Source organism: Andrographis paniculata, unplaced genomic scaffold, assembly GCF_009805555.1.
Source record: "Andrographis paniculata isolate CXL003 unplaced genomic scaffold, ASM980555v1 Contig38END, whole genome shotgun sequence".
NCBI lineage: Eukaryota > Viridiplantae > Streptophyta > Magnoliopsida > Lamiales > Acanthaceae > Andrographis > Andrographis paniculata.
This window is the reverse complement of record NW_026137571.1, coordinates 154,091-175,577: the sequence shown is the minus strand read 5'-3', so window position 1 is coordinate 175,577 and position 21,487 is coordinate 154,091. Positions and strand designations below refer to the sequence as shown.

General features: G+C 40.6%; 4 protein-coding genes across 11 annotated transcripts; 1 reads left to right on the top strand and 3 right to left on the bottom strand.

The window, feature by feature from the left end:
* Positions 1-22: 22 nt before the first annotated feature.
* Positions 23-6,031, bottom strand: LOC127251030 (vacuolar-sorting receptor 1-like). The gene is made up of 13 exons (XM_051274581.1): positions 5,780-6,031; positions 5,182-5,545; positions 4,137-4,829; positions 2,952-3,040; positions 2,791-2,860; positions 2,617-2,700; positions 2,238-2,314; positions 2,067-2,148; positions 1,535-1,617; positions 1,352-1,418; positions 1,121-1,249; positions 490-596; positions 23-308 (listed from the first exon to the last, which is right to left on the bottom strand). Exons 2-13 carry the CDS (start codon positions 5,474-5,476, stop codon positions 195-197), a joined length of 1,890 nt encoding a protein of 629 aa, XP_051130538.1. The 5' UTR covers positions 5,477-5,545; positions 5,780-6,031; the 3' UTR covers positions 23-194.
* An 863-nt stretch (positions 6,032-6,894) lies between these two features.
* On the top strand, positions 6,895-7,683 carry LOC127250813 (uncharacterized). The gene has a single exon (XM_051274239.1). The coding sequence runs from the start codon at positions 6,895-6,897 to the stop codon at positions 7,681-7,683; it is 789 nt and encodes a 262-aa protein (XP_051130196.1).
* A 1,404-nt stretch (positions 7,684-9,087) lies between these two features.
* Positions 9,088-17,225, bottom strand: LOC127251027 (phospholipid-transporting ATPase 1-like). Of its 5 annotated transcripts, none has more exons than XR_007838827.1 (10): positions 16,721-17,225; positions 16,262-16,358; positions 14,310-16,170; positions 13,053-13,398; positions 11,986-12,778; positions 11,695-11,818; positions 11,402-11,621; positions 10,696-11,154; positions 10,321-10,619; positions 9,088-9,566 (listed from the first exon to the last, which is right to left on the bottom strand). XR_007838827.1 is itself a non-coding variant. In XM_051274570.1 (10 exons), the coding sequence occupies exons 4-10, from the start codon at positions 15,631-15,633 to the stop codon at positions 10,418-10,420; spliced, it is 3,468 nt and encodes a 1,155-aa protein (XP_051130527.1). In that variant the 5' UTR covers positions 15,634-16,175; positions 16,262-16,358; positions 16,482-16,543; positions 16,721-17,225; the 3' UTR covers positions 9,417-10,417. The 5 variants fall into 5 exon arrangements, 4 of the variants coding, with proteins under 4 accessions (XP_051130527.1, XP_051130526.1, XP_051130525.1 ...); XM_051274570.1 differs by adding an exon at positions 16,482-16,543 and having other exon boundaries at positions 9,417-10,619; positions 14,310-16,175; XM_051274569.1 differs by adding an exon at positions 16,482-16,543 and having other exon boundaries at positions 9,417-10,619.
* A 1,774-nt stretch (positions 17,226-18,999) lies between these two features.
* On the bottom strand, positions 19,000-21,482 carry LOC127251107 (thioredoxin H9). Of its 4 annotated transcripts, none has more exons than XM_051274685.1 (5): positions 20,977-21,482; positions 20,583-20,697; positions 20,156-20,290; positions 19,412-19,534; positions 19,000-19,320 (listed from the first exon to the last, which is right to left on the bottom strand). In XM_051274685.1, the coding sequence occupies exons 2-5, from the start codon at positions 20,601-20,603 to the stop codon at positions 19,156-19,158; spliced, it is 444 nt and encodes a 147-aa protein (XP_051130642.1). In that variant the 5' UTR covers positions 20,604-20,697; positions 20,977-21,482; the 3' UTR covers positions 19,000-19,155. The 4 variants fall into 4 exon arrangements, with proteins under 4 accessions (XP_051130642.1, XP_051130644.1, XP_051130643.1 ...); XM_051274687.1 differs by having other exon boundaries at positions 20,156-20,278; XM_051274686.1 differs by having other exon boundaries at positions 20,875-20,990.
* Positions 21,483-21,487: the final 5 nt, after the last annotated feature.

Below are 21,487 nucleotides of genomic sequence, written 5' to 3'. Positions count from 1 at the left end.
TATGTAGACGTTAGCCATCCTCTGCTGAAAATTTTCCCAGAAACAATGGGTGTTTTATTGCGCAGCTAGACTCCGTGTGGACATCGATTTATAGACACAGATCAACATTTAAAAACAACAAACATACATAAGGTTACATGCACACAAGACCTAATTATCACACACAACCAACAGAGCCGCTGTGACAGCCATCCTTAAACATGGCCCGGCAATGCACGCTCTTCACCAGCCTGATCAGCCACCTCTCCTTGACTATCCAGGGGCATGTACTGTGCCATAATAGCCCGAATTTCGGAGTCCATGTATCTCTGCATACAAATCAAGAAAATATCTCAGAATTTTAAGTATCTTAGGCTGGGAAGCCAGCCAGGCTGAAAGAACTGGGTACACCACCATACCCAAACCTACAGAGCTGGTGCGTGCTGACAAGCACATTTCAATCACATCCATAAAAGTTCATAAATGTGAGAACAAATCTCAGAGCCTTACCCGGATTCTATACTTGTAGATACCATATCCTGCAACCCCCGCCACAGCCAAACCGAGAATTATCACCCATACAAAGCCCCAGCTATATTTTGTAGTAGCATCTTTACCTGCTCGAATAATGAAAATATAGTGAGAAAAACAAACAAAATAATAATTCGACATATAACTTGCAAGCTTTATGGCTACAAATTTATTAAGCCCTTCAAAATAGATAGTTTACTCCGCTGTCAATCTCCCAAGAATATTTTTCTGGAAAAACCTAAGCAAATAGAATCTTCAGTGGCAGATAACAATGATCATGCCTGCAGGATACTATCAACAATCATCTGCATCATAGATCAAGACTCATAGGAAGGGAAAGTACTACGTTAGGAAAAAAAAAAACTTCTGCATATGTTTTTCATTCCTCAGAACCCTTGAAAGTATTAGATAACGAATAGCCCCGAAATATGCTAAGTCTTAAGTCTAACAATAAATTGACTCACAACCTGACTGCTACTGACAAACTGCAGAAAGATGGAGAGCAATTCAAACCAAAATGCATCAAAATCCTAAAACACATGCTAACAACTAAAAGTACACGCTGCTATACTTCCTCGCATTAATATGATAAGGAATAGCTTATACTTACTTATACAGGTGTCATGCTCCTGTATGTACAGTAAATTGCTATTACAACTGCATTCATAACTTCCCCAGGTATTCTTGCATATGCACCCTGGACATTGGCAAGCTAGCCTTTCCTTGCATTCATTAATATCTGAGGTTATGCAAATTAACGAATTCAGTCAACTACTTCCAAAATATCTAACTGCAAGAGCATCCCACAAATTCTATCACAAACTGCTAGATAACCACATACCTTCACAGCTCTTAACTCCATCTCCCCTGAACCCAGACGGACACTTGCAACCTTTTGTCTGGTCATCCTGAATTATAGAGATTCATCAGCGCAGTGTAATGCATAATACAGAAGCAACAAGATTGGACTGCCACAGGAAATGGTGTAAAAACAGGTGGTTTGAAGTAATGTCAGCTAACTCACAATGCATGCAGAATATGTCCTTCCATTTTGTGTTCCCCTCCAACAGCCTCCACTACTTACTGAACATCTTAACGCACCAGAAGCTGTGCAAACACGGACATAAAAGAAATATATGCTCAAATGAGAGATTTACTGGAGGAACACATAATCCAACTACTCTGAAAATAGGGATATGTATATATCTAAGTAGTTCCCATTTTATTACTCAAATGTAAGATCAATTTTAATACTCATATAGTGGACCAAAGAAAACTATTAGGGTGTGGTTGTTTGAGGGTTTGGATTTTGAGTTGGGATTTGAATAGTAAAAATTTTAAATTGTAATAGTTGTATGATTTGAAATAAATAGGTGTAAAATTAATTTTTAGTATAATATAAAAAATGAAAAATAGGTGTTTGATTTGATATTTTTGGGGGAAAAATTTTGGATGAATAGTAGGTTTTTGTCAAAATCCTTCAAACGAACACACCCTTAGTGGATATTGAAACTGATTCCTGAACATGTTTTTGGTTGGGGCATGGCGGGCATTACCTTCACAATGGGTGTAGCCATCACCAAAAAATTTCACACCCTGAACAATGGGGCACTGGCATACTCTCCCTCGAAAGGTATCCTATAAAAGAACTCTTATTCAGATGAATAATCTTAGCAGCCAGCAGAATAATAAATATACATATATAAAAAGAAAGAATATTAGAATACCCTGCAAGCAGTAAGGTTAGAAATTTTATCATGCCAGCATCCACCATTGTTTTCCAAACACTCGTCTGTTTGCATATCTGGACCAAACACACAGGAACATGTGAATTAGACTCATATACTCAAAACAACAAGTAGCAAGTCAATGTTTATCAATTTGATTGAGAGTGCAATATTTCAAACAGAATGTGGTAGATAAAAAAGATTCAGGGTTGTTTTTCTGCTTGGTTACTAAGGAGCCAATTGAAATGGATTTGATTGAATGCAACCAACAAAATTTAGTGCTAACTCCCTTTTCCTAATTGAATTAATTTACTGATCGTCATGTTATTATACATTTATTCCAAAGCTTTACACTAGAAAAAAGGATAAGAGCAATGACCTCTAGCCAAACAAATAGCAGGTTCTGTGGTCTCCTCAAAACCAGAACAAATGGCCTTGAGCACTGCTTCCTTTTCAAGTTTCCCTGAAGCATAAAAATAGTTTACATTACTTTACTTCTCAGAATTAACTTTAAGATATGCAGAGATTAATTATGATCTCCTGAGTTCGATACCTCTGTACTGTCTGTTGTTCACAACAAGAGTTGGCAAGATAGTTACATCTCCTCGTGAACCCTTGCCTATCTAAGAAATAATTAAGTTGCCAGTTAACAACTTCATCAGAGCCAGCTACCATTATTATTCTACATGAAAAGGGCAAGGGAGTTGGGACAACCTGTGCCTCCTGTTCGGCTTTTAGAATCTGGTTATCAACATCAGCCTCAGTGTCTCCAATGCATTTGTCTATCTTCTTAACATCCATTCCTGTACATAAGCACTTGTCAATGAGTAAATGCAGAGCCTGGGTAGTAGAAGACATTAGCATAAAAAATAGTAAGCTAAATATAAAATGTCCGGTGAAAGTAGTAATAATAATAATGGCAGTAATCAGCATCATTAATAATCATTAATAATGAAAGTCCAAATAAAATGTGTGAAAAATTAAATACTAAATCTGAGACTACAAAAATTTCCACTTCTATGTGGTGCCATAGAAGTCTCAACCAAAAGGGCACAAACAATTTCCATATCTAGAAAAACTTTATGCTAAATCTGTTCAAAACATGCTATTATGATAAGAAAGGAAAATGTTGGGAAAAAGATAGAGAATTACAAATAAGAAACTTGCTTCGTTGTCTATGGAAATATAAAAGATGGAGAAGGGGAGAGAAGGAAGATATGGATATGTTGGGAGAGAGGAGAGAATAATAAACAGGCTGTTCCAAAGTTGGAGCGTACAACACAATTACAACATAATTGTAGAAAGAAGATTATTGTTCACTGAATGTTTCCTGGTAACTAAGAATGCAAAACTAGCTCCTTTCTTTTTACTACCTTAGCCATTATAGCCCTATGCTGGATTCATGTCGGTTTTAAGTGCATAATATCCATTAATACAAAACTCAACTAATTCGGCGCACATGTAGGATACCTTGGGTTTCAGCATAAAATACAATTGAGTATTGGAAAAGTCTATTGATGCCAATGGAAATCAATAGTGATAATAAGTAATAGAATCAAAGTTCCACAATCTCTGCTGCATCAATATCAAGTATCAACAAGGATGATCCGTCACCACTGGAAAGTATATAAGAGATAGTAAGCAGCAAGTGCCATTTTCCACTGGGGCATGCATGATCGATATAATATGCTATCAAGGTGCAGAGGAGCTTAAAGAAAGTTCACAACATTCAACGAGAAGGGAAGCAAAACATTACATGAAGGGGCAGAGATGAAACAGTTTGCATGAAATAACTTCCAAACCTCTTTGCAAAACACCCTTCCATCAAAGACCACAACCTTGAAGACAGAAATCAAAATCTTCACTACCAAATGAAACTAGGAGAAGAATATGTCCTACCGAGTGACTGAATCACTTGATCTGCACACTCTTTCGTATACTTCTTCTCTTTCATTGGGCAGCGAATAGAGAAATCTGTCACATAGTCCCACCATTTCCATGGCTTTCCACTCTCGTTTGCAACCTTAAAAAAACACGCTTGGCGTAGGTTTTGTACAACTACATCCTTCCCATCATATCCTCTGCTAAAATCCTGTTCAGGATCTGGTGCACAGTATCTACCATGGTTGATGCACTGTGACTTGCATTGTTTGCTCAATTTGAAAGCATCGGGACAATACCAAGTAATGTAGCGTGGAGTAAACTGAGTGTAACCATCCTGCTCAAGTATCTGGGCAACTCCTTTGAAATCTTTGACAAAGCTCAACTGGCTTTCACACTTGGCCCCACACTCATCATTACTGTTTGTCCAGAGCTCATACTCAACCCGATCATCAGGATGTGGGAGAGCTTCCCTCCAATCAAGTTTTAGACTTACCATCTCCCCTTTAGATAATTCACTTTTAATTTTGTCCCCAAGATCCTTGCTGATGAGGGCAGATGGGATGGTTATGTTCTGCATATATTCTTCCTTTATATCATGGTCCTCTGGAGTATCCATGGTAATAAGAGGCTCATCCCTGTCATCTGCCACCAGAATAGCTGCTGCTCCACCATTCTGAGCATTCCATGCCTTCAATGTAAAATAGCACTCTGCCAGACAAGGGAAAGATGAAGATTAGGTTTCAACCAACAGCAGATCATAATTCTTCAAGATATTATTAACTACGACAGAGTGACTCTGCTTAATTGCTTCAAAAAGATCTCCAAACACACGAGAGCGCCACACTCATTTGAAGTGTGAACATAAATAACACCAAACGTAAGTGACTTCAGAAATTAAAAGAACAAAAATCTGTCATCTTCTTTCACAACTAACTCAGCACACATGCACTCAGTCTCAGCAATCAAAAGGAATCAGAAATCAGACCCACAGTACCATAAAAACAAAAAAATTGAGAAGGGCTAGCAAACCTATTTAAGTCTTTGAAACCGGACAACTTACCCCCACGGTCGGTAAGAAGGAAGATTGGAATGCCCCCAGGCTTATTCTTCAAGGGGACATCAACGTCGTGAAAACTCTCGCATGCCTTGTGATTCGATTTGGGATAGAACACAGACCCAACCATTGTTCCTCCATATTGAGGAACACCAAAATTCCCAATTGCACATTCATGAACACCTTTTATGGAGTCTGGCGATGTCACTTTCAAACTGTTCTTCTCCACTATAAACCGTGCCAAAGAAGACCCACAGAGAACAAGCCAAACAAAAGCCAGTACTCCGAGCCTTTCCCTCATGTTCTTCGAATTGTCTTCTCCCCTCCTCACCTGGTTGGTTGGTAAGAAGAAATATCTAAAACAAGCAACCTGAACCCAAATCAAAGTAGTAAGGACCCAGCTTGAAAAGCTCAAAACTCTATACCAAGAACAATCCGCCAATTTATAAGCTGGAGCAAGCTAAATACCAGCTAATTGTTCCACTAGTTTCACAAGAGCGGCGGATTATTAGAAGATGGAGAGGAGATCAGGAGAGGGATAAGATTCCAACTAGTAATAGAAAAATAAAATAAAATAAGAATAAGCAAGTATGAAAATCCTCACCGGCTGGAGAAGAAGAAGCGATTTGAGTCGGGAATAGAGGATGAATTGAGCTTGGGATCCTTTTACGGGAAGTAAAAAAGGCAATGCTGAAAGCGAAGATATCTATCTATCTATATTATTATTCTAGACATTGGACTAGTTGGAGATTGTTGCTTCACCTCTACCTCTCTACTCTACCTCCTCCTCCTCCTCTTCTTCTTCTTCTTCTTCTTCCTGTCTTGTCTTTGTCTGGCCTTATTTCCTCACATTTAAAAAATGGAAAAAAAGAAAAAAGAAACGAACGGACCTTTGTGGGCGTTGCGACACGGACAAGAATGAATAATGTATTTTCATGTGCGTGTGTTATGGAGTATTATGATGATTATCTATCTATCAACGTACAAACATAAAATAAACGGGCGGTCATGATACGGGACCTCGTACGTATGCGTGGTCAGGCAGGAAATGTCAATATTTAATTTCTGATAGTAGTAATGTTTTTTTTGTCTTTATGAAAGTGGGCCTCCGGCCCAATGGGCTGCCGTACTCGTACTATTGGATTGAATTGAATGAGAGATGTGATGTGTGTTGCCATTTCATTTTTTCCACGTGTCTCAGTGTCACTCAGAACCCGAACAAGAGGTCTTCACTTCCGGATTCCACGTGCTTGCCTTCTGTACTATGTGACTGTTATTAATTAGTGCTTGCTTTTATATAGATTAGTGCCAGCGGCGGCAGCAGCAGCCTGAGCCAACCACAACCACAACCACCATACAGCAGATTCTGCATCATGTACTAGTGTAGTGTTCTTTGATGACAAAGAACTCCACTATTATATGTATATTCGGTGGAAATCTACTCGGAAGGAAACAAGCAAGCAAGCAAACATACATACATACATACCTACCTACCTACCTACCTATACAAACAAACAAACAAAGCCCTATCAGTCATATCATCATCTTAATCTTATATATCACACACGCTAGCTAGCTACTCAGCATCAGACATCCATGCACGCATATATATATATATATATATCTATGCATCTTCGATCCATCCATCAAGTATAATCAATCGAGGTAGCAGCGGTGCAGAGCAGACTGCAGAGCATGTTGGGGGAGAGCGAGAGAGAGATGGGGGCGGGGGCGGGGACGGGAACGGGGACGGGGGCGGGGGTGTACGTGTACCTGGACAGCGTCCTGGTCCCGTGGAGCGTGTTCATGGCGCTGGCGTACCACGCCTACCTCTGGCACCACCTCAGGCACAGGCCCTTCCGCACCACCATCGGGCTCAACACCTGGAAGCGCCGGGCGTGGCTGCGGCAGCTGCTGCAGGGCCAGGGGGATGACAAGAAGGGGATGCTGGCGGTGCAGAGCCTGCGCAACACCCTCATGTACGCCATCTTCACCGCCACCGTCACCCTCCTCCTCACCCTCTCCCTCGCCGCCCTCTCCAACAACGCCCTCACCTTCAATTCCAGTTCCAATTCCAACCACAGCCACTTCTTCTTCTTCTTGCTGCTGGGGTCGCAGTCCCCGCGGATCCTCGTCCTCAAGTACGCCTCCGCCTCCATCTTCATGCTCGCCACCTTCCTCTGCACCTCCATGGCCATCGCCTTCCTCATCGACGCCAATTTCTTGATCAACTCTGTCGAGGGGGAGGGGGAGGGGGAGGGGCAACTAATAATGATCTCCGGAGGAGGAGGACACACGGAGGCCGTGGTGGAGAGAGGGTTCGCATTGGCGTTGGTGGGGAACAGGATGCTCTGCATCGCCTTCCTCTTGCTGCTCTGGCTGTTTGGCCCCGTCGCCGTGGCCGTGGCCTCCGCCGCCCTACTATGGGTTCTCTACGGCCTAGATTTTCATCCCTCCTCGTCGTCAGACCACCGCCACCACCACCACCACCGCTTGCTTAATAGTTAGTTAGTTAGCTAGCTAGCTAGCTAGCATTGACCACCGCCACCACCACCATCCTCCCCATCCTCCTCGATCTCCTATTGTCTTTATGTATATGTTACAGTCTACTCTCCACATTGTATCTGCTTCTGTTGAACAAGATCAGATCAGATCAGTGTATTATTCGCAAGTGGTTAATTATATTACTAATAAACAAGTAAATGAATTGATCTTCGCCTTCACAGTACACAACACAAACCACTCAACAGTACAATTCGAGCCCAAGATAATAAATAAACTCCGAATTGATCTTCGCCTTCACCACTCGTCCGTCCAAGTGTCCAACCAGCAAGCAGTGGGAACTGAGTGGGATTACATTACATTACATTTACATACATGCTGACTCCGCGTATTTAGCGAATGGCATGTAGAGAGAGAGAGAGAGAGAGAGAGAGAGAGAGAGAGCAGTATTTGCTTTGCTTTTGTGGTGATGAGTCACACACCACCACCACCCCCCTTTTTTTCTTTTGATTCATAAATAAAAGAATAAAAGGGTGATTGATTCTTAAAGTGTGAAAAAGAAAAATGAAATGTAGATGACGCATCATGCATCATTCTTGCATCCTGGCTAGATGCTTGCCACCACAATATAGAAATACATATATAGATATATGTTACACTTTATGTTCTAACACATTACACATTGCCTGCCTGTTGATGCTGTTGGCTTAGCCCTTTCTCCTCCGGCGGCGGCGAACTCCAATCAGTAGCAGTGTCAACAATCCCGCATTGACTTTTTTCCGACCAACAAGACAGTCAACGGCTTCGTCAGCCACTCCAAGTCCATTGCAGCTGGGTTTTCGAAGGTCACCCACTTCTTCAAAATCTTCCTTCGGACAGCTGGGTTGGTGGCGATGAGACTGAAATCAGGAGAGAGCGAAGGAGGGAGAGGGGGAGAGAGAGAGAGACAAGAAAAGAGGCAGCCGCAGTTGTGTTGCGACTGTACGAGGCCCAATCGAAAATTTACACCAATTCGGATGAGTTTTTTGGTAAGTAAAAGCAAAACATTCAAAAAGTGGAAGAAAGCCTTCTGACTTCGGAATGTGCTGCTCTAAGACAAAAGGACTAAACATGCATGCAGTCGCAGACATGGAGTTGGAGAGGGGGAGAGAGGAAGAGAGATTTGTATTGTACAGAAATCAGTTTGTAAATACTACATAGTATCATCATACCGTGAAGCGAGGGGAATGCCGAGGATCCCTTCCCTACTGCGAGGGATTTGGCTTCTATTAAATCCAACGTCTGTAAAGCGGTATTGGTACTGGCACCGGTACGGCCTCAAAAGATAACCACACAAACGCACCTAATTATATATATATATATATATATATTATTGGGAAAAAACTGAATAGAAGAATGAAAGAAAGAAACTAGTGGAGGAGGAGGAGGAGATTGAATCATGTAATGAATGAATGTAACAGACACATCCGCTGATGCACAAACACTGTTCAGCAAAGAAACCATATCACAACAACTTTAGTACTAGTCAGTACACAGACAGACCCGACCCCGACAATACAAGCTGCGCTGCGCTGCTCTGCTGCTGCTGCTGCTGCTGCTGCTATTCTCTCTCTCTCTCTCTCTCTCTCTGCCCTCAGCTAATAACTCACAATGGCAGCACGGCGCGCACAGCTCGGCTCAACCACCAGGGGAAGTTGTGATTTGCTTGCAACACTACCCATCTTCGATGGTCTGTTGTGCTTTCTTCTACTTCCTTCAACATATATCATATATGGCATATATATATATATATATCTGTATATGTATGTAAAACCCTATTCGCAAGCACTACTTTGCACAACAATCAATTTTCTTTCACCAATTCTGCTCCTCTTACAAATCAGTCCATCCTACACGTTTGTTGCCAAAATATGATGAATAAAAATAGCAAGCATAGCATAGCATAGCATATCCGTTAAATAAACAACAGCCACGCATGTAACGGCAAACCCCAAGTTACCCGGGAACTCCAATTAAATCAACATTTATAGTATGAACTCCAAACATCACAACTTCTCTTCAGTAACATAGCCCATAATCAGGCGGCTCAACAATCATATATTCATATTCAAGTTTCTTAAACTAATGAAATCCTTGCACAAAGCCCACTCATAGCAAAGAAATAATAAAACTAGAAGAGACATAAACACAATAATAACAACAGTAAAGCAGGAGGCAGCCAGCACAAAGCATAGCTGGGCCCTGTAACCTAAGGAAACATTCACATGCATCCACCTGGCAACAAACCCAAGTTTCAAAACCACTAGTATAATCGTCCACCGAGTTCATATAGTTCCTGCAGTCCACCCCACCCACTATACATCCAACTCTCAAATGCATTTTTTCTCCAAGTGTCTATGGAACACAAAAGGCCAATAGTAATAACTTCCCGTCTTCTTTATTCTTAACAAATATAATTCGATTCAAATAGGTTCTGCCCTGTTTAGTTTTTCCTACAGATCTAAATCAGGCAATTAATTTCCAGCATGTGGAACACACAAAGCAGGAGAGACACCCCACACAGAAAGCATTTTGACCAACAAATTTCTCAAAAAGAAAAATATATACACCTGTGGACGTGTGGAGGGAGAAGTGTGAACCTACCAATTTTCGTGCCAAGATGCACTAGACAGATAGCTGTCAAGGACTTTGAGTAGAGATTCACCAAATGATGGTTAATTATAAATACACGTTACACACATCAGCTTGACACAGGAGCTGCCTTTGACCAAAAAAACCGGCGTCTTTTTCTCAAGATTTCAGCTTCTCTAGCAATTTGGATATCTGAAGGCCAGAAAATCTGGCGGGAAACTTTGAAGATGAAACGAGGGAGCAGTCCTATGACCATTATAAGCATAATCGCAAGCCAATAAGCTGGAGAGCCCACAAGATGGTATATCGTACTGCAAAAATACCAGAGTATTCTCATTATGCAATGACATTTTTCAATAAATAAGAATATTCTGAAAATAAACTAACCCATAATTTGGAAAAATGGGTATAGAATCAAGCACCACCAGGCATCCATATGTTACAATTATTGATCCCCATATGGCAATATGAGTGACATACACCCATCTCTGTATATCCATGGCCAAGTGCAAATTTACTAAGATAACAACTGCTATTGTCCACAAGCTTCCCATGCTCCATATGTCAATACTGCTATCTCTGTATGTGAAAAATGGCACGTAGAAGAGAACAAGGCTCTGCCAGAGTGTGTCTGACATTGTAATCCAAAAGAGGGCCATATTGTAACTCTCTTGTCGATGGCCAGCAGCATAAAGCTTTGGATATTTGAGTAATGTATTGTGACTCAAGTCCTTGTCAAGAATGCCAACAACAACAGTGGGTACTGAAGTATATATAACAGAATAGAAAACACTACTCCAGTCTGTCAATGCAGAAGTGGTAGAAAAGGCTGTATAAAGGATGTACCTGGACAATTTATTAAAATGTTCGTAATGCATGTCATTTTAACAAAAAAAATACAAAGGCAAAAGTATGGTACCCTATGAATTCTTAATGAGACACAATGGAATATGATAACTACCCTAAAACAATACGTGTTCAATAGATCAGTATCTTTGAGTGAATAATCTTCTAGAATAAATAGATTGCAAGGAAAAATCAAGCATTGCCATCAGCTAGTGCAGAAGATAAAGATCAAGGATGGCGCACATACCAGAAAAGCATCAATACAAAAACAGCATTACGATAAAAGTTGTAGAGGACCAGATAACCAATACGCTGATAATTCCAATGTCCATGCACAAGAAGCAATCTTTTCAAAAATTGAAACTGTCCCATAGCAAAATCTGAAGCCATTACTGCTTGGCGCCCTTCTTGACCGCATATCCCAACTCCAACATCAGCCATTTGAATCATTGAAACATCATTAGCCCCTATGACAGCATTATCAGTCAGGCACTAATAAAAGAACTTTACATAACTTTAGGAGATGAATGATGAACTCACCATCACCTATGGCTAGTGTCATGTCATCAGTTCGGCATTTTATCAGGTCAACAATTCCAGCTTTCTGCAAGGGTGCAACCCTACAGCAGAGCACAACTCTACATGCGGTCGCAAGGTCAAATAGCTGGTAAAGAGGACAAAATGAATAGTAAGACAGGCTGCTATGTATGCTCAAATAACCACTAATTATCAATCTCTCTATTAACAACAAAGTGAAATCACAGGAAGTTATTCAGGATGAGAACAAAGCATATGAAACCACCAAATTGAAATAAAAACAAAGATACGTGCCTCAGACTCCAAATCTTTCTCTAAGATGTAAACCAGACTATTTCCATCAATGATGAGAGCGAGTGGCCCTGGTTTAGGTTCATCCTCCTGGCCTCCACACAGCTCTTCTACATTGGATGACTTTGATTGAGAATGAATTTCAAGATTATCAGGTTCAATATTCCTCTTACAGCTTGAGATCTGGTCAGAGCAACTTGCAGATTTCAAGCAATACTTGACCTTTGCATCACATAAAAGCTTCCTACATTCATCCTCTGAATTTCCATTGATAATGATCTGGTGCATATCTGTTGTCAAGAGCCTGCAAGAAAGACCAATAGATATTGCTGTCTCTTGCTTATCTCCAGTGAGAACCCACACCTTTACTCCAGCTTGCCGCAGTGACTCAATAGCCTCAGGTACACCTTCTTGCAACTTGTCCTCAATAGCCGTGGCCCCAATAAGGACCAAATTGCATTCAATCAGAGCTGCAGTTTGACGTAGTTTAGACGATCTGTCAGTCAAAGATGTGCTTGCATCTTCATACATGCTTTGCCACTTCACAAGTTCATCACCAGTAAGTTCCCGAGTAGCAACAACCAGCGTGCGCAATCCTTCAGATGAATACATTAGTAAATGTCTCTGTGTAGCACATCTTATGCTATCATCACTGAAGTTATCATTTTTCAAAATGCTGAACATTGATGTATCAGCCCCTTTCACCAATACCTTAACAGTATTGTCTGGAAACCTGATAACAACAGACATTCTTTTCCGCACACTATCAAACTCATGAAGACCCAAAACATCCAACCTAAAGGACATACAGGGTAAAAAAAAAAAAAAAAGGTTAATAAGCCAGCAATAAACATTGAACTTTTGCAGCAATATAGAACAAAAACGTATTGCATTATGAAACATCTGCCAGTAACATTATGTAGCAATCAAGGAAGATTGTTGCATTAGGTTGCATTCAGATGATAAAAAGAACCAGCAAGAATACATTCTCGTTTGAAGCACATCAGAAAAGTAGGTCACTAAGGGAAAAAATATAGATTTCAAAGATAACCAAGAATAGAGCGTTCTACCTTAATTTCTCACCATTCGCATCAATAACAATATGCCCAGATGTCCGCTCAAACAGCGTATAACCATAAGCAGAAGCTGCAGCAACTAGTGCCTGTTCATCCGGAGATTCACCTTGATAGTCTATAGACACACGAGTATCATCAAATGCATCATCAGATCCATTTGAAGAACTTGGAGTAAGTATAGGAACAACAGTATTGCAAGCTGCCAATGTCAGGAAAAAATCATGTGCTGCAATTCGCTCATCTCCATGTAGATCTTTATACAACAATTTCAAGAGTTCAGGATCACAAGTGGTTTCAGATTTAAGCTTCCATTTTCTTCCAGCCATCATAGGATCTACCCCTGCGGAATGTTTTGTAAGGTTTCACTTCTTTTTATAAAAAAAATAAATGAAACATAATATAAAATAAAAATAAACTAACAAAAGATGATGGCAACTATATCCACATGGCAATAGCATTTTTTATTTTTTATTTTTTTTAAAAGGTCACAGGATGTGAGCAATATTCTTGCATTTCAGTTGCTGATAAAAGAAAGGAAAATTTCAAAAGAAGATAATAAATTAACAATAAATTATTTTACCATGTCCAGGCTGACAAAAGAAAAAAAAAAAACTGTACTATTACAGTCAAGCAAAATAAGGGTGTGTTTGTTTGAAGGATTTTGAAGGATTTTCCCTATTCATCCAATTTTTTCCCTCCAAAAACATCAAATCAAACACCTATTTTTCATTTTTTATATTATACTAAAAATCAATTTTACATTCAAAACATCACATCAAACCCTATTTATATCACATCATACAATTATTCAAATTCAAAATTTTTACTATTCAAATCCCAATCCAAAATCCAAACCCCCAAACAAACACACCCTAAATAGCAACTGAAGAGTAAATTGTATATAGAAATCTGGCAAAAAGGTCAGCCCAAGGTATTGAGGAGTGTGGAATATTGCTACTGCTGCTTTTAGAATGAGTTATGCAGCAGAGGGGCTCAAAGTATATCACGCACAAACAACATAGCAAAGGCTTATTAAACACATGCCCAGTTTTCCACTGTATTCTACAGATAAGCTCAGCCAATAGAAAACAAAATAACATGTAGAATAAAGTAGTGTGTGCCTAACTTTCTGCAAGCACTAAAATGAATGCTTCAATGTGGTTCTTCACAAAATTTGTTTTTCAAAGCTAACAGAAATTACAACCAAAGAAGTTCATCAAGAATTACAGAATCATAATAAGTAGAGCATACCTCCAACATCTGTTTCTTCTGACGATGCAATCATAGAGGGGGTATTATCATAATTCTTACCCCATATACTGGCTTTCCGGAATTCCATCTTGTTTTCTGTGAGTGTACCTGTCTTATCAGAGAACACATACCGAATCTGTCCCAAATCCTCATTAATATTCAAGGATCTGCACTGAAACCTAGAATTGCTGCAACTGTCATACATATGCTGGTCACCGATCATGAAATATGACTGCCCCAAACGTACAAGTTCCATGGTGATATAGAGTGATATTGGGATCATTATCTGGAAAACTATGATAGAGCTCAAGAATGAGAAAAAGATTTCCATAGGAATCCCATAAAATTTGTACTTCTCCCCACCACCTCCCTTATTGAAGTCAATTTTCCGGTAGTATGGCAGCGTATCAAGCTTACTCTCATTGTGCTTTAACCATAAACCCATCCCCAAAGCAACAACAAGGCACATGATTAATAGGAAAATTGATAACCAGAAAGTTTCTCTGTTCATATAGGTTTCCAGTCTGCTTCTTTTAGAAGGGGACATTGCACTGTTCAACATAGCTTTTGTATCCTGCCCAGCATAAACAACAACCCCAATAGCCCATGCTGTGTTCTTGAGCTGACATCCTCGCAAAACAATATTTGATTGGCTAAGGGGAAACCGCCTCCCATTAAGCTCCATGTTGGCAGTGAACTCATAGATATTCCTGTTTGGCTGCTCACACGTGATAACACCAGCTATTGCCACGACGTCTTGTACCATTTTATTTGTTTCATGTCGAGCATACCTCGTCTTCAAGTTTGTCTCTCCATCTAAATTCATGGTCTGTATGTAAGCAATTCCACTAGGATCACTTGTTCCAAGCAAAACCATGTCACAAGGAATAGTCTCCTCAGAGCTAATCCTCACTACCTCACCAGCTTGAATATCTTTCCACCTCTTTGGACTGAATTTATCTAATTGTAACACTTGTGCCTCTCGGTTATTCTCATTCCTGTCAGATCTGTGCCTTCGCCAGTCCTCATAGCCATCTTTTACAGCTGTGACTGTAAGAACAAAAAGAAGTGGGAAAAGGGAAACTGTTCTACCAAAGACCGCAAGTGGGGGAAGCTGGTTCAAAGCTGCAATGGCTAGAAAATACAAGTAAGCAACCCTATGAAACTGAATAAAGAGATTCTTTGGCAAAAAGGTAAACATAGTATATTTGCTTGTCCGGATCTCATTTCCAGAAAAATCAAATTTATCATTAGTTATCTTTGGATCATTAATATGAATCCGCCTGGGGTTAACATGATGTGGTATATTATCTTCCAGCTGCATGCTTCTCTGAAGGAATGTTCCTCTGAGAGGTTTGTGATATCAGATTTTTATTCAAGTCCAGAACCTGAACAGAAGTACCCTGCAAAGAAACCCCAGGTTCGAGGTCTTTCACATTGTGCTGCAGATCCATAACACCGCCCCATGACAATAATCTTCTTCGCTAGAGAGAAGCACATTGCTCATAGAGATTAGCTGACTGGATTCGATTTCTTGCAGAGTAAAAATTGGGATATTCCAACAAATTTCCTGAAACAGCTTCGCCTTCAACTGGGTTAAAATCTACCCCTGACTGCTCAGCAGAAGAAGAGAGATGCAGAGTGGCACAGTTGTCCTTTTTGAGCTGATTCCCAATGTAGAGTGACGACGATGATGATGAGTACGGACTTCAGAATCTGATAATGATGCCTTGTTGGAAGACATAAAGAAACCACCAACGCAGAGAAGACATTTGAGACAACATAACTGGTCTCCAATCAAAACAATTGCCAAAAACGCGCCAGGAGACGACCCCCAAAAATCAACCCCTAGTGTGAGTTTCTGTCCTTACTCGCCCCAAAGAATAACCCACTAGTGAGAACAGTTACTGCGTAAACCGGTATTATACTATACAATTAGAGAAATACATTACCTTTTACGGACTTGAGTACTCTATAAATCCCAGCACAGCTTAAGAGAGAGTTGTTGATAGGGCTCGAATCCGAAATTCCGCGCGAGTATGCGTTTTTCTGTGGAGAAAGAAAAAAGTGAGGAAAATATCTTATTTGAAATCTCAGCAGAAAAGTTCCAGACATAGTTATCAGATGCAGATCTAGATTTTTGAGGAAACAAGGAAGCATCAAATTACAGACATAGTTCCGGTAGAAAAGAGCAACCCTCTTAAGGCCTCGCGCAAAGCATAAATAATTAGAGACTGGGCAACAGCGAGTGTGGAGAAGAAGAGGAGCAAAAGCAACAGAAACGGAGATGTAAATCAGTGAATGTAGATGAGCATCGGTAGTGAAAGATAAAAAGAATGACAGGAATAATAATAATAATAATAATAATAATAATAGAAGCAGAAGATGATGAGAGTGAGGAGCCCCCTAACCTGCGGAAAACCAGAGACGAGAGAATGGGGAAGAAATGGGGCACCGGTTTAAGATCTGGGAAGGCGGGGAACAGTGAGATTTCAGATCTGCGTATCCGCTCCGCTCCGCTCCGCTCCGATCCGATCCGATCGATCAGCTGCGTTCTTGAAGGTGTGAGGAGGGGCGCAGAGGCATTGGTTATGGAAGATTCGGAATGGGAGTGGAGCAGGAGGAATAAATTAGAGAAGATGATGATAAGGGTGCGGGTGCGTATTGCAGAGGCAGCCGGAGTCCGACCGACCGACCGACCGGAAGGAAGGTGATGGAATTGAATGGAATGAAGAAAGAAGGAGAGAGAGAGAGAGAGAGAGAGAGAGAGAAAGAGAGATTGCAGGCAGCCTCTTAGATGGGATGGACGGATAGATAGATAGATAACATGAATGAAACTGGAAAGGAAGGTCTGCGTATTATAATTGTAATTATTAATTACTCACGAGAAGCAGAAGGCTTTTGTATTTTGCACTTTACCAGCAATTCCCACCTTCTTTTTTTCTATATCAATTTTAAAAGCAAAGCAAAGCAAGCCATTAAGCAGCCAAACCGACAACTCAACAACTCTCTCTCTCTCTCTCTCTCTCTCTCTCTCTCTCTCTCTCTCAAATCAAATCAAATGGATGTCTCTCTAACTTGAAGAGAAGCATCTCTGTCCATCTTCTCCTGGGGGTTAGGGATAAGGAAATGCAGACAGGCATATCTGACTTGTACATTGTGTAATACTAATGGTACTCTACAGTTCTGGCTTGGCTGGTTGGCTGTTTCTATCGCTCTCACTCACTCGATCACTGACTGCCTGCTGCTATGCTATGAGGCTGCCTGCCCCTGCCTATAAGGAAGGCTTGGAAATTGGAATCCCTTCCCCATCCCCACTTCATTTCAGTCCAGTCCAGTCACTCACTCGCTTTTATCTATTTACAACTAACTGATGGCACATTTAGTACTACAACATATCACAATCTTGCCCCTCCCTCAAGAAGAAGAAATTTTATATATACGTTGTACTACTATAGGGCTATGGAGTTGTTAAAGGGCATGACTACGAGCATAGGGGCAATACGTACAGCCATATATGTTACTCTCCTTGTGTAAATTTATGCCTATTTGATTGAATATGAATTTTTTTAAAAAAAGTAATAAGTAAAAATAAAATAAATTATGATTAAAAGAAAATGTAATAAAATAGTAATTTTTTACTTAAAAAAGAAAAAGTTTGGATAATTGATAAAATATCATATATGTCATTGTGTGCCTAATTATTATTATTAATTTAAAAAATGTTATCCATATCATCAAACATATATAATTATGTTTAGAATCAGTAAGCATTCGTATTTCCACATAAAATGCTAATATGCTATAGAAAACTTGTTGAATATGTTATTCTAATGGTGGAACTAATTTACTATATTAGAATTAATTTTGATTTAAAAAGTATTTGTATTAAGACTTGCGTTTACAAGCAAGCATGTTGTGGATTTTTTATATTTTAAGCACAATTCAAGTATTCATAAAGAAACCAAATGTGAATTGTACCGTAAGGAATGACATGATATAGTATAAGATAGATTTATGACTGTGGTCATCGAAAATTTATATTTTACGGCTGTAATTCTCAGATTATAAATATATATATATATGTGAGTTTGAATAAAGTTGTACAAATGGGCTGCCGTCGGCCCTTCAACTGAGGCCCATCTGAGTAGGACATGGTCAATTTGAGTGGAGGCCCATCACTGGATCAAAGTGAAGGGTAGCTTGGGATACCTGGACCCTGAGTACTTGAAAAGGAAACGGAGAAATCTGATGTCTACTCTACTCATATGGGGTGGTGCTGTTTGAGGTGCTGTGTGCTCTAAACCCACCACTTGCCAAGGAGCAAGTGAGCTGCAGCGTTGCTACTCAAGACTCGGAGAAATCTGATGTCTACTCTACTCATGCAATGGAACGATAATCTCTATACATCCATCATCCCACCCACCCACGACAACAGCAATGATAATATATGGGTGAGGAATGCATGTTTGGCAATACTTAGATTAGGGAAGGCAAGCACGAATGAAGGTTTTTAAAGTGGCTTTACCATACCGGCTGACGGCTGTGCTAACAGTATACTTGCTCCCCTCCAAAGGCAGACTCGCCTTGACCTTCCTTGCCAGCAACAAACAACTTTCCGCATTATTCTCGACGCATATCCCACCCAACTAACAAACAATCAAGGACACGCAATGTAATCACCCTCCCATGATACAACATCATCCCATTGCACAAAACCAGGATATGGCTAATATATAGTTATGCTCCCGATACAACATATAGCTTGGATTCTTCATACAGACCCCGATCATATCTTCAAAACATTACTTTGTAGCGTGCCTTGCTCGCTACTAGAGAACTAAGCTTAAGAAGATTGTGTTTCTTGGACTGGCACCTCAGAATCTAGTACGGCAAGCAGTTTCTTCTGCAGCTCAGGCTTGTTGGCACCAACGAGTTTGTCAAGTTGCTGGCCATCTTTGAGGAAGAAGAAGGTTGGCGTCGCTTTGATGTCCCAAGATGTACTAAATCCCTGAAACAATCATCTCCTGTCTCAATTGGTGGGGTGAGCTTGCTTTGTTTGCCAAGGATGTTATGCAAATTGAAAGCACAAAACAACTTACTGTAAGCTCATCTACATCAACTGCCAGAAACATCATTGAGGGGTGTTTCTCAGATAGCTCAACATAGAATGGTGCAATCATCCTGCAGGGCCCACACCATGTAGCACTAAAATTGGCAACCACCTGTCATGTCAGATGCCTATCTATGTTAGAATTCATGAACAATCAAAATCTATGCATGACTGAGATTAAGGGAAAAATCTACCAATGTTAGGTTGTATCCAAGTAGTTATGGAAATATTTAGGGATGCATCTATGGGCCAAGGCAGATTTGTGCTCAGTCCAATGAGGGAAGTTAAAGAGTACACTACTGTTGCCTGTCTAACTAGTAAGTATGATGGAGGGGAAGAGGACGGAAGGGGGATGCACAGCTTTTCTATCCTTGATATGTTGCAGAAGGAATCCAGACTCAACACAACTATGCCATGGGCATTGCTACTAACAAACATAAGTTGCTGCTAGATAATCCACGCGATCGTAAGGAAAAGTGAAAAAGTTCAGCCCTGTATCATCACCTCTGAGTTTTATTAATTTGAAATATTCTAGCTTAGACTGCTCTAAGCATTTCAAGATTGTGTAGCACAGCACTCACTAGATGCATTGCTAAAAACAAGAGTATGGAACTGCTCATCTCTAGCGGGTCTGGAACTACACGAAAGTAATCTCAGGTTGAAGTTGAAGGCCAAAATATGAATGCATATGACGAGAGATAATCAAATGAAAGAGGGGAGGGGGAGTGCTCACAATCTTTCCGTCTCTTTTTGCATCAGCTATCTTTTGATCCCAACTCTCTTCCGTGGTGATGAGTTGGACGTTTCCACCCGCGAATTCGATGTTATGATCAGAAGAATCGAGATCATTGGCGTGCTGCATCATTATCTCATGCCATAGAAATATTTTAGTAGTAATCGTTGCAGGAAGCGAACAAAAAGGCTCGTAGCTAGCTGAACAAAGGGCAAGACAAGACTCTAACATTGAGAATGATTGATTGATTGATGGGGATTGGAATAACCGAACAAGAATATAGTACTCCATTATAGATAGATGGGAATCGAGAATTAAAATAATATCTCTAAGGGGCAAGGGAGACCAGAGCAGAGCAGAAGAGATGAATACGCGGGCGGGAGGGAGGGAGGGAGGACATGACATCTACGTGCAGATGCATACATACCTTAGCTAAGCAATGGCCCATTCTTATTTTTAAGTCCGGGCGGGATAGGAAGTTGGATGGACGGCCGACGCCCAAGGGAGGAGAAGCAATCAATCAATCTTGACCCTGGCCTGGCCTGCGGAGAGAGACACCCACAATAACAACAACTAAATAAGAACAGACATGACGACATAGAATCGAATGAAATAAACGGTTTGCGACAAAAATCGAGATCCTAAACAACTAGATTAAGATTGAGCTTGAGATCCGTTAAATTTGGATCCCTTTATCCACTTTCTTCTTCTTCTCCTACCTCCTCCTCCTTCGTCGGTCTTCTTTCTTTTTTCTTTCTGAGGGAAGATGATAATCTGAAGGGAGAGAGAGAGAGAGAGAGAGAGAGAGAGAGAGGATCCACCTTCAGGGGGGGTTTCAGGGTAATTGTTACCCACTCTCCGTCGTTGTCGGTCGGTTCGAATACTCCCACGCAAGGCAACGCAACCCAATCAACTACTCGGCTCTAGGCTCCGGCAATTTACAAGTCTCTTTACACCACTGTAGCTGATTGACGGATAGTTTGTTGTTTACAGGTCACGTCAAGGAGGAGGAGGATGGTGGTATTTCAGGATGCGTACCAGAAAGTCTCACACACCGCACTCACGACTAGGAAAGTGGGAGGACGGAGAGAGACAAAACACATCATCAAGGTTTTTTTGTTTTGTTTCGTTTCGGTTGGCAACTAACTTTATCATACTCTCTACTAACTCTCAACACCGTTGCTTTGCTTTGCTGTGCTGGCTTGGCTTGGCTTGGCTTGGCTTGGCTTTAACTTGCTTTGCTTTACCTACTCAATCAAAAATAAAATACCCATGGACTTATTAATCCCTTGTTCACTCTTGTACAAAAATCAACACATAATAATCATCGCA

Bases quoted from the DNA above. Each gene is read 5' to 3' on its own strand.
- LOC127251030 (XM_051274581.1), bottom strand. From the start codon at position 5,476: ATGAGGGAAAGGCTCGGAGTACTGGCTTTTGTTTGGCTTGTTCTCTGT. The intron at 2,315-2,616 runs GTCATTGCTCTT...TGTTTGGTCCAG, and splicing joins TGCTATTTGTTTGGCTAGAG to ATATGCAAACAGACGAGTGT. The intron at 2,149-2,237 runs GTATTCTAATAT...GTTCTTTTATAG, and splicing joins CTAACCTTACTGCTTGCAGG to GATACCTTTCGAGGGAGAGT.
- LOC127250813 (XM_051274239.1), top strand. From the start codon at position 6,895: ATGGGGGCGGGGGCGGGGACGGGAACGGGGACGGGGGCGGGGGTGTAC.
- LOC127251027 (XM_051274570.1), bottom strand. From the start codon at position 15,633: ATGCAGCTGGAAGATAATATACCACATCATGTTAACCCCAGGCGGATT. The intron at 12,779-13,052 runs GTAGAACGCTCT...TATGTCCTTTAG, and splicing joins GCGAATGGTGAGAAATTAAG to GTTGGATGTTTTGGGTCTTC. The intron at 11,155-11,401 runs GTATGTGCGCCA...TAAATTGTCCAG, and splicing joins TTTGTATTGATGCTTTTCTG to GTACATCCTTTATACAGCCT.
- LOC127251107 (XM_051274685.1), bottom strand. From the start codon at position 20,603: ATGGGCCATTGCTTAGCTAAG. The intron at 20,291-20,582 runs GTATGTATGCAT...CTATGGCATGAG, and splicing joins TGGGCCATTGCTTAGCTAAG to ATAATGATGCAGCACGCCAA. The intron at 19,321-19,411 runs GTAAGTTGTTTT...TGATTGTTTCAG, and splicing joins TTGATGTAGATGAGCTTACA to GGATTTAGTACATCTTGGGA.